The sequence below is a fragment of the Dermochelys coriacea genome, chromosome 4, assembly GCF_009764565.3.
Source record: "Dermochelys coriacea isolate rDerCor1 chromosome 4, rDerCor1.pri.v4, whole genome shotgun sequence".
Classification (NCBI taxonomy): Eukaryota; Metazoa; Chordata; order Testudines; family Dermochelyidae; genus Dermochelys; species Dermochelys coriacea.
The window spans coordinates 53,801,637-53,818,801 of record NC_050071.1 but is presented as its reverse complement, the minus strand read 5'-3'; the positions used below and the strand labels follow the sequence as shown (position 1 = coordinate 53,818,801).

Below are 17,165 nucleotides of genomic sequence, written 5' to 3'. Positions count from 1 at the left end.
GAGAGAATTGAGGAGCTACAGTAGAGCTGATAAGAGTGTGGGAGGGGACCAGGAGGGGGCAGCAGAAAAAGAGAGGGGGGTATACAAGGTGCTCCTTTCTTTCCCTGCCATTGCTCCTGCAGGATCCTCTCACCCATGGGAGTTCGCTTCCCACACCCCAGCTTATGGGTGTAACTCAGCAGCTGCTTCTTACTACTCACTCACTGTTTGAGAAGTCCCTCCCTCTTTGGACTTCAGATCCCCATCCCTCAGCTTTCTTAGGTAACTGCAAAGTATTATGTATTAAAATGATCTGATTTCAATAGCATCTGTTTGCTTCTCTCCATGGGGTTGGTGGTGTGCATGCATGTATATAATATGTATAAAATGTACTAAAATTGCTCTTGACAAAGGTATCGATGAACTGTCAAGACATGACACAGCAATATTTAGATAAGCCTAAATGAGTCAATGCTGCCAAGGTTTTTACACCATTGCAGTAACTGGAAGTGAATTATATAGTATTTAGGGATAAACCGTTATGGCAGCCTGTCAGCTTGCTAAGTGGATCTGCTGTGCTCTGTTTCCAAGATGGCATTTCCAGACATGCACTCTGTGTTCAGAAGAGCCACCTAGCTGATCCTGCCATTCACTTAAAAAATGGAAAATAAGGCACCAGTCTTTCTTGACAGAATGGTTGGTGTTCATGCCCACCGGTAACCATTAACATTTGACATTTCTATATACTGCCCTACAATGGGTGTACCTGGGTGTACTGTATAGAGAGGTTAGGCACAGTCCTGCTCTAAGGCCTCAGTTCTGCAAACACTTAAGCACTTGGATAATTTAATGCACATGAGTAATTCCGTTAACTTCAATAGGACTATGTGTCTCAGCAGCGTTACAAAGATATGGAAAGTGTTTTCAGGATCTAGGATGTTGCCATGCCACAAGGAAAAATTACATTTGGCAAAGGGAAGGGAAGGAAGGAAAAATGCACAAAATAAAGAAAGCAGGTTTTCTTGTATCACATGTTGCACATTATGTATGTTCCTGATTTTAAATGTGGGGCTGGTAGCACCTCCTATTGTTAAGATTGCCCAACACTTCCTATTATAAGATCTAGTTTACAGTTGCTTACAACTTTGCCAAACTTCAACCATTTGGGATGAAATGTTACATGCCAGGTGTCCTCCTCAGGAAGAATTTTTTTGAAAATTTCAGCCCAAACAGTTCAGCTGTTTTGTTTTCCCATGATATATGTAATATATATGAGAAAGGGGAATGTCTTGGGAAGGTGGGAAAGTGACTGACTAATCTTTGGAAGGAAGCGAGTTTGAAGCACAACTTGAACAAGAAAAGAGGAAAAAGAATAGTGTGGCATAAAAGATCAGAGAATACATTCCAGGCATAGGACACAGCATGGAAGAAAGCATTGAGTTGGCTGAAGGAGAAGAAAGCATACATGAAAGAAATCTATACAATACCCTTTAGCTGCTGGTAGGTGATAGTCGATGTCAAAGATATTCCATAATTCGGTATGCTCAGGAAGGGCCGAACTGAAGTAGTATAAAGACTGATCCTCTCTCCACAATAGAATGCGTTCCTATGCAATTATTCTTGAAGTCTTTTGTGGACAACATGGGGAACAAATATATGTAACTTTTCCCAGTGTTGCACCTGACTTCTGTCTCAATAGGACTTTCGCAGAACTTATTTTTCCTGAGGAAGGGGTGGATTTTAAACTAAACCCTGCTTCCTTTACACACTTGAGAGGTCCCATGGTTATCAGATGTGACTATTTCCATGAGTAAGGGATCCAGTTTTGACACTATCTTTCAACCATAGCTGAAAATAATAACAAGTATTTCACTGTTTAGAGAGTCTTAAAATAGGACCAGTAATGCTGACGTTTATTGTTTGAGATAGCAGCACATTACTATCAGTACATCAGGACTGTTCTGGCAATCGACCTAGAAATATGCTTGCCTGAGTTATTAAGCATCTGTGTAAAAGATTATCCTTTTATACTGTTAGACATTTCTTATAGAAGAAAATACATTCACTTATTTAAATATTCATGGTAGGCCACTAAGTTTGTGCAGAATATATCAATCTGGGTGGGCAATGGGGTAGAGCCAATGCAACACATGGCTTCATAGTTTAAAGTCTAAAGTTAGGATCCTAAATATAAGTAGCCTTTTAGTTTCAGGAATGCTAAGCACCCACAAATCCCTTTGGGAGCCACAGATAAAAACCAGGCCATTGTTGTTTAGAAGTCTAAATATGGATTTAGGAACCTAACTTTAGGTTTGAAAATTTTGGCTACAGTGTGCAGTATTTAATGGATCATAGAAGAATGGTGTTGAGAAAGGGTAGGTGGAATACAGGGAAGATGGGTTGGGGAACAGTGCTGGCAATGCCAGCATGGTGTAGCTCACTAACAAAAATCAGTTCTTAAGACATAATTTCTTCCTAGGAACTGGGCATTGCTGACTTGGTTAAGATTTCTGAAAGATGGGATTGCCTGTGTGCCATTTGTGACCACCTCTGTTGCAGGACTGAAGTATATAGTTTGAGTATATAGTGTACACTAAGAAAATACCATAACTCTGACATGGGACTGACAATCTTCTGCAACAGGAAACCAACATGCAAGGCCCCAATATCTACACCTGCTCAGCAGAAGGGTGACAGTAATATACATAAAGGACTAGTTTGGGCCTGGCCCCCTCTCTGGGTTTGAAAAGGAGGGAGAGGGCTTGAGGAGTATTTTTCTTCCTTTCCCTGTCCTACCTCTCTGCTTGGTGGCCAGACACAATAGATCAAATTCTCATCAAGATTACTCAGATTTTCACCAGAATAATACCATTGACATCAGCAGAGTTAATGTAGATTTATACTGAGCAGAATGTGGCTCAGTGAGTCCTAGGGCGCTGCAGAGTTAGCAATACTGTTGGAACTAACCTCTGGAAAGGAGGCAGGTCAACATCCACTCTTCCTTACACCAGCCAGAAAAGCTGGTCAGACTCGGAGAACAGTGGACAAAGGTTGGTGTAGCAGCCATATTCGCCCCCCCCCCCAGGGCTCCAGGAGGCAATTCTATCTCCAATTTCCCTTTGGGGCAGGGTGCTTCCATATATCACCTAACCTGAGGTAATGTCTTAAAGCTAAATTTGAGCCCCAAATTAGAAATGGGCAGAAGCTGCAAAGTTGGGATCTTTATCTAGCTCTGGATCCAAACTTCCCCATAGTTTGGGAGAGTGTCTGAGTGCAGGCTTAATTCCACCCCTATATAAAATAAACAGTTTTGAAACTGGATGAGTTTCATGAGATGGCATTATGAGATCCTGTCAAATACAGTGTATTTTGACTGGATATTTAGATTTTTAGATGAAGGGCTCCATTGACTTCCGTGATCAATGTATACTAGCTGGCCTAAATAATGTATCAAACTCTGTAGTTGTAAAATGTCTGACTGGATGATGAAATCAATGTGTTTATATTTATATATATATATATATGCCTTCAAAGTCAAACATTTATTATCCTCTGTCAGGAATTGCAACATTAATTAAAACATCAGGGGACAACCCAAGAAAAGTGTATTTAGCACAAATAAAAGCTTACATTTTAGGGTAGGCAGCATTGTCTGCACATAATTTTAGAAGTGTTGCCCCCTGCAAGTTTTTTCTTAATTCCTAATTCATGTGACTGCCATAAAATAAAATTATTAACCCCCAGTAGGTTTTGTGCCATCAGTTTAATTGTGTGCATGAAAGATTGGACTCCTTAATAAGCTGAATTAGTTCATGGACCATTACTAAAATATAAGGGAATAGAGATCAACTTTCTACTGAATAGTTTACTGCTGTGGCCCAAGTTTTTAATCAACAAGAAAAAAGGAATTTTGTCTTGAGTTACTCTTTTGGCAGCTGAATTATACCCTTGGTGACAACTTTCATTTAAAGTATAATAAACAATACTTCCCCTGCTTCCTCAAGAGAGGGTATAATAACAGAGTGCTATCTGAAAGCCTGGAGAAGGGAAAATGACAAAAATCTTAAGATTTATCTATCTGCTCTTTAGCATAAAGAATAACCTATAGTAGTTAAGTTTTCTGATATATGATATTTGGGGCCATTTTTCCAGTGTGTGGACCCATTGGTCATAATAGCAAAAATGTGCATGCTCCCACTGGGTCCAACACTCAGGTCTGCTACCTTTCCACCCCACCGAAGTTAGGGGCAGCTGGGGATGGCTTGGCCCCAGATATAAGTAGGAGCAGTCTGTGGGCTGTCCTATCTTTCACTGGTTAGAAGGATCCCTTAAGGCTAATTTCAGTGATCCAGGATTACTTGTGTGGAATGCTCTATCCATACTCCATACTATTTTTTTTTATTTTCCTTCTGTTTTTTAGCCTTTAGCATTCAAATTTTGAAGCTTTTCAGTGCTACCATGAGGGCTAGGATGTATCTTAAGCTGACTTGATAGGGTTTGAGCCAATGCCTCTTGCAGTCAATGGTTGAAACCCTCTTTGCTTTAGTGGAACAGAATCAGGCACTAAATGCATAGAGATACATCTGCTCTTTTGCATTGTTCTCACCTGTCAAAGGAAGTTCAGTGCTGAGCCCATTAAGTGGCAGTGTCACTATGAAGAAACTGGACAAAAATCCTGGCTGTCCACAACCTTAATTTTTTCCATGCCACCTTCTTCTCACTGTATTGAAATGAGTGGCTACAGCTTTAAGTTTTTTAACGTCTGCTTTGATCGCAGATGAGCTAATCCCCTGAAAAAATGAAAAAGGAAATATTAATGCTACTCAGCATTTACGTAGCACTTTCCATCTTTGAAGCATTGTCCAAGTGTTAATTGTTATGACCCATTGTGTCATTAGTCTGATTGGATTCTATTTCCGTAGCAAGGAAGGTCATTGTAAAATTACTGTACTTGGGCAGCAGCTTATTGTTTTTTAAACAGATTAATTTTACCCAGTGTATTTCATAATTCATACTGTGATTTTTTTTGCCAAAGGAAAATAAGCCTTTTATTACCAAATAGAAGTAAACAGGTTTGAAAAGATTTCTCGCACCTCTGAACATGTGGATGTTAGGAAGTCTGTAGGTGAGTCATAGCGCTATCAACATCACTGCTCTGTCTTCCTGCTCTGGACACTGCCATGATCTTGCCATCTCTCCCTGGAAAAAATGGTGCCAGAAATACTTATTAGATGATGATGTAACATCTGTATGGAAGGGTAAGCATGGTTGTTCAGAATACCTGTGTATAGGGTGGTGTAAATCAACTAGTTCATCTCTACCTCACATCTAGTTCAGATTAAAATTACTCTTGTCTTGAAAATCCTCCAGCTGACTTTTAGTGTGGTTAAACCATATGAACGATAGAATATATTGTCAATGAAATGTAAAATGTAACATATTATGTCAATTTGTTTTGATTATCATTTTATTTTTTAAAAATCCTAAACTATGAAACACACACTAATATACCGGTAGTCTGGAAAGTGTCTTTCAGGCATAGGCAGTTTTTATTAATAAAGATGATGTTTGAGGTCTCAGTGAAATAAACATTTATACTTTTTCACTGATCTAACAAATAATCCAACAATCTAATGTAATTAAAGTCCATTAATGTTTGCATCCTAGATTATTCATTCAGTCAGTACTCCTTTTCCCTCCAGTGGTAATATTTATAGTCAAGGCAATGGTCTTAAACTTTTGGCTACCGTGATACAGTATTGATGGAGGTGAGTTTATACGGACAGATATACTTGTGTGTCAGATTATTTGTTTTACAATTACAAAGTGTATACAAATTGAAGGTGAGAAGTTGCAGGGAGGAAATGGTACTCAGTAACTGTTTGACTATGCACTAACCCAGCTGTTCTTAATTTTTCTTGCCAAAATATCAAGTCTGATGGTAGTACAAGCAACAATAGACGTACCTTTTCTTTAATAATCACAGTTAGAATCTTGCAGTTGTTGTGAGGAGAATGAAAAAAGATTGTACTCATTTACTTTAGGGTAAATCATACTGTATTTTTTGCTTTTGTGGTTTGATTGAGGTATCATTTCATGACCTCATGACAATCTCACATCCACCTTTAGACTTTTTGTTTTAAATTTCAGACTAGCTCAGATTCTGTGGTTCAGTCATCAGCTCTAGAAATGAAGTTTAGAAAGGAAGAACTACCACAACTTTAACTACACTGTATCATAACAGTGAAACACTGTCAAATCTGTTTGTTTACAGTGACAATTATGAAACAGCAGCCTTCTTGCAAAAGATCCATACTGTCGATTTGGTGTTGGCCACCCAAGTGACCATTTGCCTCTGGAAGTCTCCCCTCCCTCTTTTCCCCCTCTCCCCGCAAGACCAAAACACGATGGTTTTCTTATTTGTCCTCAAAATAATATTAGCTTGATCCTGCAGTCTTTTGGTGTGCAAATCTCCCATTGGCTTCATCAGTGTTGAAATACACATACAGTAAGGGCTGCAGGATCATACCAAAAAGGTGGTGAACTTCCTAAACATATAGCATAAGGTGATCAGGTGAAGGTTAATTGATCTGCTTCTAAATTTAGTTAGGATCAAGGTGAATTAAGGTAGAACTGGGACTGATGGGTCTGGAACTGCCAGAGTACACCTGAAAGAATGAGCAGGAGAGAAATGGGGATAGCAGATATATATTGGGAGGAAGTGTCAGTAGAATAGCAGGAAGGTCAAGGAGACTAGCAGCTCTACAGGAACCTTTTCAGAAGTCGAAGAGTCTGGCAGAAGTTTTTGTTATCAAGGCCCTTTTTAGCCTTACTTCACTCTTGGCCAGAGTTTGTTGATTTTTAAAACATCTTAGAGATTGAATAGAATGAGACTCCAGGATCCAAATACTGGGGAAGCATGGATCTAGATTGTGAGCTTATCTCTGGATTTAAATATCTGTGGTAAACTAATGTAAAGACTTGAACATTAGTCCCTTTTCTTGTCGTCTTCCAGGTGAACATGAGCCAGCAGTCAGCAGTGATTCTGATATATCATTGATTATGGCGATGGAGGTGGGACTGTCTGATGTGGAGCTTTCCACTGACCAAGACTGCGAAGAGGTGAAATCCTGAAAAACAAGCAGAAAACCCTACTAAACTAAAGGGTAGGCATGAGGGGCAGGGACAGAGTAAGCTTTCTAGAATTTGGAACGAACACACACACACACACACACACACACACAATCAATCCAGTGCACTCCATTCTGAGATGGTCACAAAAAAGCAATAGCAACAGTTTTGTGTCTACCTGGATGCAGTTTCATCATCTACATGTGTCTGTTTTGTTCACGTGGAAGATGAAAGCTTATTGTTTTCCCACATGCTTAAAAGCAGTCCTGTACCCCTTCAGTGGCTCGTAAGTGTACAACTGAAATGGACAGCTTGAGTGTTTTCTACTCTTGTTCATTTTTTTTTTTTTAAAAAAGATGTTTATTTATAGTTGATTATCGATGGACACTGTTTTTTTTTAATTGACTGACCCCAGCTTTTCCAAGAGTTCAGTCTGAAAGTTTGAATTCCTCTTCTCTGATCATTTCATGATCTGTCTCCAGGATTTATTATTGCCTTGACATTTCTGCATGAAGTATGCATGGCTTTGAAAAGAAAGAGTGCTTCAGCACTCTGTATTAATATGAAGCCTATTTTCTTTAAGATTTTAAAACCTTTGAAGTGAGTCTTGGAGATTACATCTTCAAGAAGCCTTTACCCATGTGAGTTGAAGCCATCAATTAATTGACACTGATGTCTTGTTGTTTAAAACTGCATTATGTTGGCTTCCACTTACAGAGCTCGATTACATGCACAGACAGTAACATGTAAGAGAGAAAAATTAATGGCACTAAACTTCCTCCTGTCCTTGCTATATTTTCTGCCATTAACAGCCTCTGGTATTAATAGCCTTCCTTGTGACTTCCTTGTTCAGTAGCTGGAAAACAAGATCTGGTTTAAAATCAGGTACTACCTTAAATTTAAAAACAAAAATCAGCAGAAAAAATGAGTGAGCAGTTTCAAGAGAGTGCTAGGTAATCTTCATGTGGGTATTTGTGGCTGATGGAAATAATTTTAGAAAAGGTCTGAACTGCAAAGAGACTACAATGTCAATTTCCAGAATAAATAGTTAAACCAAGAGCAGCTGGACAAATGGTTTACCTTCATATTTTTAAGTGCAATTTTTGCACATCATTGTTAGCAAACACAAGGGTTTAGGTGAATCTTCAGTTCACTGCTTTCTAGAGACCTCTGAATGTGGCAATACAATGGTATTACTGGTATATTTAAACCTGAAAAAAATGTCAATGGAAGATTTCAGTTTTTTTCTGGCTGATAGATTAAAAATTAAGTCATCATATGAATGCCAAAACCGAAGTCTTTAACTATTACTAGCCTATCTTTAACTATAACTTACAGAAAGGTGCTACTTATTGCTAATTATTCAGGTGGCAATTTTATGATTCAATCAAAATATTCAAGTGCAAAGAAGGACTTTCAGCTTGTTGTTTATAAGAGAGGGAACATTTTCTTTTGACAGTCAAAAGATTTAAATCACATTACTCTCTCTGGAGCAGGTCAGTAGAATCAACCGCACACAGCTCAGATACAAATTGCAAGGAAAGAAAAACTATTTTCACTTAATAGTATTATAGCAGAATCTCAAAATGCCACTATGTTCTTTCAGCATTGCCATTTTAATCTCCTCTTTTCAGGCATTAATACTTTAACTATAAAAATTTACTCCCTGCTGAAACATGGCACATGATGTCTTACACTAGGAGAAATTTGTTTCACAATATTTTTTTTAAAAGCTGGTTGATTCTTTCTTAAATTATAGGATGGGGCTGAGAGGAGGGAGAGAGAGAGAGAGTTTGCTGGACTCTTTTTGTCCAGTTATGACTCAAACAACTCCTTTTGTAGATGAAATTTTGAGTATTCTTAGTTCACACAAGTGAACTAGGAGCTTTTGGCAAAATAACTCAAGCTAATAACGATTCAAAAGTGTGGCCGGTGCACACACTGTTACAATTTTTAAGATATATCTTTTTGTTTTACTAAAGGCACATAGTCAATTGGAAATCTTGCCAGTTTGAAAAGCAAGCTAAAGATCGTGTCGGACTCTTCAGCTGCTTTGGGTCACCATTGCCAATATTTGTGGTTTTATAATCAGATTTTTTGAACTTTTTCTGTTGGCTGTTTCTCTGTGAAAGATCCACACTAACTTCAGGGGAATGTGACTGACTGAGAGTGAAGTACTATCCCTGGGCACAAGGCAGCACATAACCCCCATTTAAGCTCTGGAAATAATGCTGAAATGGGATGTAAGTAATGCATAGGCCTTCTGCACAGGGATGAAGTTCACGTAAATTGGCTATACAGGGGAAATAAGGAAACTGATTATACACAAAGAGCTCTCAATAGACAAAGAAAACAAGCTGATGAAGTAGAGAGAGAAAAAATTCACTAATCTCTCCTAGTTATAGTCGTCTTAGGTGTTGTTTGGATCAAGAATAAGTTAAAAAATGTTCAGAAAGAAACATGATGTTTAAGTTGACTGTGACCCTTTAACATCAAAATATTTGCAGACTACAAATAGAACAATTAGAATCATCCTTAACGCCAGAGCGTGGATGGCAGTGGAGCTGTCTCAAAGCATTTATTGTATTACAGAACTTTTGTTAAACTAATGTCAAGGGTGAGCATTACCAGTTATCTCTAGCCATCTGATATTGGGATGATCCCTGCCCAGTAAGGCAGGCGAGGTCAGTACTTCAGTGAGAGATGAAAGAAAACCCACACTGGAGCAGGAAATTAACCTTTTAGTCAATGCTAAATCACTGCCCCAGCAATAGCGTTAGAGGTAGCTGTGCTCAAGGATGTGCCATCTTTCAGGTCAGATATAAAACTGAGGCCTGCCCTCCTTCTGGTCATTTTCACAAGTGTTGTAGTGTCCTAGCCAAATTGCATTTTTTAATTCCCCAATTCCACCTGCTGCTGTTCTGTGCACCGTTCTAAGCCTGCCAGAGCAGTTATACTTAATTGGGCCCCAGTTCAGGTTGGCCTTTAAGCACATGCTTAAATTCACCCCTATTCAAGAAAGCACTTAAGCACGTGTTGAAGTTTAGGAATGTACTCAAATCGCCTTGATTTGGTTGGGACTAAGGCACATGTTTAAAGCTAAGTCCCTGTTGTGAGTGGGGATGCTTTCCTAAATCAGGACCTGATTGATAAAGTGTTCTTTGTATTTAAAATTTGTCAAGCACCTTGAGAATCTTTGGCTGAAAAATTATTACATTATGTTATTAAACCCACAAAATCATTGAAGTTAGTGTTAAGATTGACTCTGTTCAACTCATCGTTCTGTGCGGAGGTATACTGTAATACGTATAGGCCGCAATCCTACAAATATTTATAGAGATAATTAACCTTACTCATGGGAATAGCCCATTGACTTCAATGAGGCTATGCACATGAGTAAAATAAAGCATTATGTAAGAATTTGAAAGATTAGGGAATATTATGCAAGATTACCCCCTGCTTGGACCTCCCTGTAATTCCTGCATACTGTTATGTTTAATATTGGGGTTCAGTATTAAAGGCTCACTCCAGCATTGAATATCCATTGACTTCTGGGCCTCAGATGCTGGCTGTACAGCCAGCCTACCTCCTATCCAGAAAACAAGTCAGTCTGCCCTAGGGAAGTGGAGTGTTCATGGAAATAATCCTCCTCCCTCTGATTGTAACGCTGTATCTACTGTCTGTTTCTCTTCACCACCGCCATACCTGCTGGCGCTGCAAAGCCCATGGGAGTTAGTAGCTACTCCTAGGACTAGAGTAACTTCTGCAGTGTCGCTGGCTGGAGAGACAGATCAATGCTTTAAAGATGTCTACAATAGAAATGCTACAGCTGCAGCGTTGCAACTGTATCACTGTTGAGCTATAGTGTAGACACTCACTATAGCAATAGAAGGGGTTCTTCCATCACTGTAGTTAATTCACCTCCCCGAGAGGCGGTAGCTAGGTCGACGAAAGAATTCTTCCACCGACCTAGTGCTGTCTACACTGAGACTTAGGTCAGCTTAACTACATCTCTCAGGAGCATGAACTGTTCACACCACTGAGCAGCATATCTAGGTCAACATAAATTTTAGCTGTAGACCAGGCCAAAGTAAAGAAAATCCCTATTGTGGGAAGAGAATCCTCTTGCTTTTCCACTCTCTTGCTGTTCTCTTCTTCCACCTGAGTGTTCTTCTGATTTCCCATTCACAATGTAGGTGAATGTGAGAAATCTTCGGCTTCCCCCTGGATGAGTTTCATACTGAAGAATATCTTCAACACAACCCTTTAAAATGTCTTCCAGTTGCTGAGCTTGTTCAGTATTCTGCAGCACCATTACCAAAAGCCATTGAGCTGATCAGAGGCTGTAACTTCACCTCTGGGAAAGGGCCAGGCTTGGGCAGCCATGTAATGCAGAGATTATTACTGAGGGGGTAGTTTCTCCTTTGGATAAGCAGCAGGCACTGCAGCTGTGTAATTTATGAAACCTGAAGACTCTTCAGGGACCAGCAGTTGAAGATGTGAATTTGGACAGAGCCCAGACTGTGAATTTCTCATGGTTTTTGTGGGTTTCACTAAGCTACATTCCAAAAGACCAGTTGAGTGCATGAACCATGTAAAATGTGCATGGACAAAATCCTGCACTTGGGGAAAAAATATGCACTCACAGGTTACCCAATTTACACATACTAATGCTAGTTTGTGAACACAAATATGGGGCTTGTGCCATGTGCCAGCTGTGAACCATTTTTTCCTGATTCACCCATTCTGCAAGGGGCTGAAAAATTGGCATGAAATATTACTTTTTTTCTGATTTACAGTAGTTTTAGAATATGGGGAAGGGGGACTGGGACGATCATAAGTCAATAATTTGTAGACAGAATAAATTGATATTCATCTTCCTGGTCTCTACAGTATTGAATTCTCATGTGTATGTGCACAGACCGAATGATTTTTAAGAATGAATTGTAATGAAAACAGAGGGAGATAGACATTTAGTCAGTTTTTGAGTTAGAGATAGTGACACAAAAAAGCTAATTTAATAGCTTTTAAATTATTTAATAGTTTAATTGAAAACTACTGAATTCGTATGTGGGGCAAGCAAGGAGGAGGGCTTGGTTCCTATCACCAAGGTGATAGTGTTGTTAGGAAGTGGACCTAGGATCTCCATAGGAGGTTTTCCACGGACTTCAGTGAGATGTGGATCCAGCCCACAGGAAGCAGTTGTAAGAGGTTAGTATTTTAATAGAAACTTGTCACTTGCTATATGAATAGTTAGTGATGTATTCTCATTTCTGCTAGAGGTGGGCCCAAATAACAGACTTGAGATCCAGATTGGAATTTGAACTATCCCAAAGTTTGTGTGTCAGGAACCAAGATTTGGTTTAGGCCCATCTCAGGTTTCTGTTATTTTATTCACCCTCCTTCTCCTCTTCTGAATCAAAACCATCTTGTCTAATTATGAATTCTTCAATTATTCAAACAGATCTGAATTGCCCTGACAAGCATTTGCAGACTGCTTTATACCTGTATACGCAAAAAGAAAAGGAGTACTTGTGGCACCTTAGAGACTAACAAATTTATTAGAGCATAAGCTTTCGTGAGCTACAGCTCACTTCATCGGATGCATTTGGTGGAAAAAACAGAGGAGAGATTTATATACACACACAGAGAACATGAAACAATGGGTTTATCCTACACACTGTAAGGAGAGTGATCACTTAAGATAAGCCATCACCAGCAGCAGGGGGGGGAAAGGAGGAAAACCTTTCATGGTGACAAGCAAGGTAGGCTAATTCCAGCAGTTAACCATGAAAGCAGTCACCATGAAATGTTTTCCTCCTCTCCCCCCCCTCCCCCCGCCCCCCCGCTGCTGGTGATGGCTTATCTTAAGTGATCACTCTCCTTACAGTGTGTATGATAAACCCATTGTTTCATGTTCTCTGTGTGTGTATATAAATCTCTCCTCTGTTTTTTCCACCAAATGCATCCGATGAAGTGAGCTGTAGCTCACGAAAGCTTATGCTCTAATAAATTTGTTAGTCTCTAAGGTGCCACAAGTACTCCTTTTCTTTTTGCGAATACAGACTAACACGGCTGCTACTCTGAAACCTGTCATTATACCTGTATGTGGCCTTAATTAGCAAACGTCAACTACTGATTTTCCAGAATATGGATTTTATTTGCAGTTTCTGTTCAATGTAGAAACGTTAGAGTGCAGTAATTTGTTTGTATAGATTTTCAGACATAGAACCCTATGAATTTTTTCTCTGTTTAATGTACCTTGCATTACTTCTGCCAGGAAAATTTGTGATTAAAAGGCAATGATCAGGGCATAGGCTTTTATATAACACAGGATGCAAATCCTGGTCTTGACGATTGGTCAGTGTTGCAATGACAATGCATGTTATGTACAGCCAAGGCAAATGCATTTCATCTGAGCAGCTGTGAATTGTCCAAATTTTATTTATAGGTGGCTTGTTCCTAACCAGTAACTGTCCCTAGGAAAATTTAGGGCTAAGCAAATAGGTCAGAATGAGCAATAAGGATATGACCATGTGGTCTGGGCATATAAAGATTGGCACTAGCAAATGATTACTTACTCATTTTTATTTCTCTTTTATTATTAATGGGTTTGTTCCCCTGATAGGGATGTTTCTGCAGATGTCTATAAAAGAGAAGGTTGCAAATCTGATTGGAATACAATAGGGATGCCATGTCATAGAATCATAGAATATCAGGGTTGAAAGGGACCTCAGAAGGTCATCTAGTCCAACCCCCTGCTCAAAGCAGGACCAACACCAATTTTTGCCCCAGATCCGTAAATGGCCCCCTCAAGGATTGAACTCACAACCCTGGGGTTATCAGGCCAAAGCTCAAACCACTGAGCTATCCCTTGCCCCCCATGTCATCATGAATATATGTTGTATCCAAGTTGATCTGACTTTACAAACTGATATTTTAGCACCAGATTTACTGGTGTGATGCATCCACACCCCAAGTGTATTTTGGTCCTACAGTATCTTAACCTGCCCACAGAGAATCACTACAGTGCAAGAGTGATCTTCCAGAGTCACACAGATGATATAGGGGCTCTTAGCCCACCCCTCTCTCTGCTTTCTATGTTGCAGAGGGAAGGTGGCAAGGCCAGGATAACACCAAGCCTCAGCTGCATTTTTTGCCCAGGTGGATGTTGCCAACATAACTTAGAGCAGCCATTAGGTTGCTCTAACTCATCACAAGAGCCCCAATCTTCCCAGAATAGCAATAAACTCATGAGAGTGGACATATGAGCTCTATGCTTACTTTGTATAGCACCCCTGATTTGTGCTATATGAAGTTTACCCACACCCCTAGATCTGGCCTGTACTACATATAGGGCCTGATTTTTAATTCACACTAAGGCTGCTTTACACCACTCTGGCAGTGAAAAGAGGCCTCAGTGTAAACAAGAATGAGGAAGTCTTCTTTGTATACAACATAATGCAGCTTAAATGCTTAGTAAAAGATAGTGCACTTGTTGTTTGAGGGTTTCAGAATAACCTAACCACTCATCAACACTAATGAGGCCAACAGTCTAACACCGTGATTGTTAAGGAAAACTGAGCATTGACTAATTTATTTTAGAGAGCCAAAGAATTTAAGCGTATATTGGTCAATTAATGTCAAAGAATTTAATTGGTTTGCTTAGAGTAATAATTTAAATAATGAAATATTTTATAACAGATAGGAAGGACAGGGTGACACTGTTATTTTAATGAACTTTTTTTCTAACAGCAGCAGTTGATCCAACACAACTAGTTCTTTTATTTTAGCACATTGTTGCCTGAACTAATTGATACTTTTGCCATTGAAAAAAGAACACCGGATGGACTTTTTAGTCTGGAATTTGTTCATGTACCAGATGGTACTTATTGATTGATGAAGTGGATAGTTAGGGAGAGGAGCGCCCTCTGCAGCAAGTTTCTAATCTGCCAGCTAGAGTTTTCAAAGGACTTACTCATTACAACCAATACTAATTCTTCAGCAACTGGGAATATTTATCACCAATAAAAATACTGGTTCTTCAGCAACTGAAAATGTGGTTCATATTTTAAAAAACAACATAAAAGGGGAAGGTGCATTAAGGATGCTGCAAAGTTTCATTGAAAAGCCAATGAAAGAACTTTTCACCTGAAAAAACTCAGTATTTCTCAAATATGTTCTTTGTGATTCGGTGGAGTGAATGCAGGAAAAAAGGAAGAAAGAACGTTTCTGCTTATGATTTTTAAAAAGGCATCAAAATCAACATACTACTTTGCTATGAATGTAAAAGGTTATTACGGTTGTGAAATATCAGTGTTTTGTATGTGTACATACTGCCATTCTTATTTCCTGTTTTATGTTAGTTACCTGAAATGGCTGTACCATTTTATAATTAGAAATATAAAGAGGGGACGGGTTGGGAGGGGTTGTTACTTTTTTAGCAAGATGTTCCTTGTATTTAGTGAACATTGAAAATGATTTTGTACTTGTCAAAATATACATTCCATCCATTTCCAGAAAATAATTATTTTTATTTAAAATAGTTTTTAAACAAAAACAAAAATGTGACATCCACTTAACATGTGGTTCATGAACAGAGCAAAAATATTCCAGTCTCCAGCAATGGCTCCACAGGTTTCTCTAGTGATATATATTCCAGCAGACCAATACCAGCAAATGCCAATAAAAAGGAAAAAATAAAATATTTAACTCCTTGGTGTATTTTATTTTGTGTTTCAGAGAAAGACCTGCATATCTTACTGAAATGATTTCCAGTTAGAAAACTGTATTATAATAGTGAAATATTAAAAATTAGAGCCTAATCCTGCTTCTCATACCTTCCTAAAAGCTGAAGCAGGGTCTGTTGTTCCTACACGCAAAATGTCTCTCGTTTTGCTGAAGACCTACTATGATTAAGGTGTATTTTGCAGTGAGCCGCCTTAGCTGGCTTTACAATCCATTTCTGCAGAACCTACAATGTTTGTTGTAATGGAAGTTACCCCTTCACCTCTGCATTAAGAAAATTTTCCATCATCCAAACAACCTCACTTTGATATGTGAAACATCGAACGAAAAACCATGAAGGAATTACATGGTGGTATTTGCATAGACAATTTTTAATTAAGCGTTCTTTGCTAGCTGTGAATTGTCTGCCTATACAATGCAGTAGTGGTTTGTGAAGCAAGACATTTTTCGAAGCTTCATTTTCTGTATAGTATTGCAAATGTATTTCAATTGTTAGGTAAGTCTTTGCTATTATTTTATTATGCATACATCTCCCCCTTCAATGCACTTTATATCTCTTGAAAAATACGGGAGTCAGAACTATCATCTTTAAAGGGATTTGCCTGAAATCAAGAGGCACAAACTTTTATTTTGCTGTAGTGTATATACTGTAAATGCTCAAGAGCATAGACAGTGGCTCAGTTGAGGGCAATGCTGAAATGTTAAGGCTGATATTTGGAAACATTATTCAGTAGTACCTGGCTATTTTTGTGAGAGGGTTATAATGTAAATATGTGAAACTCTGTTATGTACTAGTTAAATATTGCAGCTATAAAAGTTAAGATTGTGAATACTAAGAAATTTTATTGCGACTTTTTTAATAAAAGTGGATCTGATTACTGTGTCATTCATATTTCCAAACAGAACTGTAAATCCAGCTTTTGTTGATGTATGAAAATTTCTAATGCTTTCTTGTTGAGTTCTTCCTCAATTGAGTTTGGAGTTCACAGAAATCAGTTGCACAACTAGGCAAAAGTAAATAAATAGTTCTGCTGATTAAACTCGACTGCTGCTCTTGCAGTCCTTTGGATTCTTCTTCTGAGAGACTACAAATTGCGCACCAGATAAATACATCCACTAGGGAGAAGTTTGAATTCATATTGCTTGTTACACAAGTAAGAGCTGAACGCAGGTTTTCCAGAAGTGAAAGGCTTATTCAGTAAGCTACTGCACTAATTAGCCCCTCTTTTATTTTTAAAATAATCAAAGGATGTTTACGCTCAGTGGACTGGCTCGATGCTGTTAATGCACAGATAAAGAAGATGTTA

The 17,165-nt window shown here is 38.7% G+C and overlaps 1 protein-coding gene across 1 annotated transcript in view; it reads left to right on the top strand.

Annotated features, from left to right (window-relative positions):
* The window catches only part of RNF150 (ring finger protein 150), a 185,898-nt gene extending 169,165 nt beyond the window's left edge, over positions 1 to 16,733 (top strand). Inside the window, exons 7-8 of the mRNA XM_038398569.2 lie at positions 6,995 to 7,145; positions 15,853 to 16,733. Of these exons, the coding sequence (XP_038254497.1) occupies positions 6,995 to 7,113 (119 nt within the window). The 3' untranslated portion in view covers positions 7,114 to 7,145; positions 15,853 to 16,733. The remainder of the gene's footprint in view (positions 1 to 6,994; positions 7,146 to 15,852) is intronic.
* Positions 16,734 to 17,165: the final 432 nt, after the last annotated feature.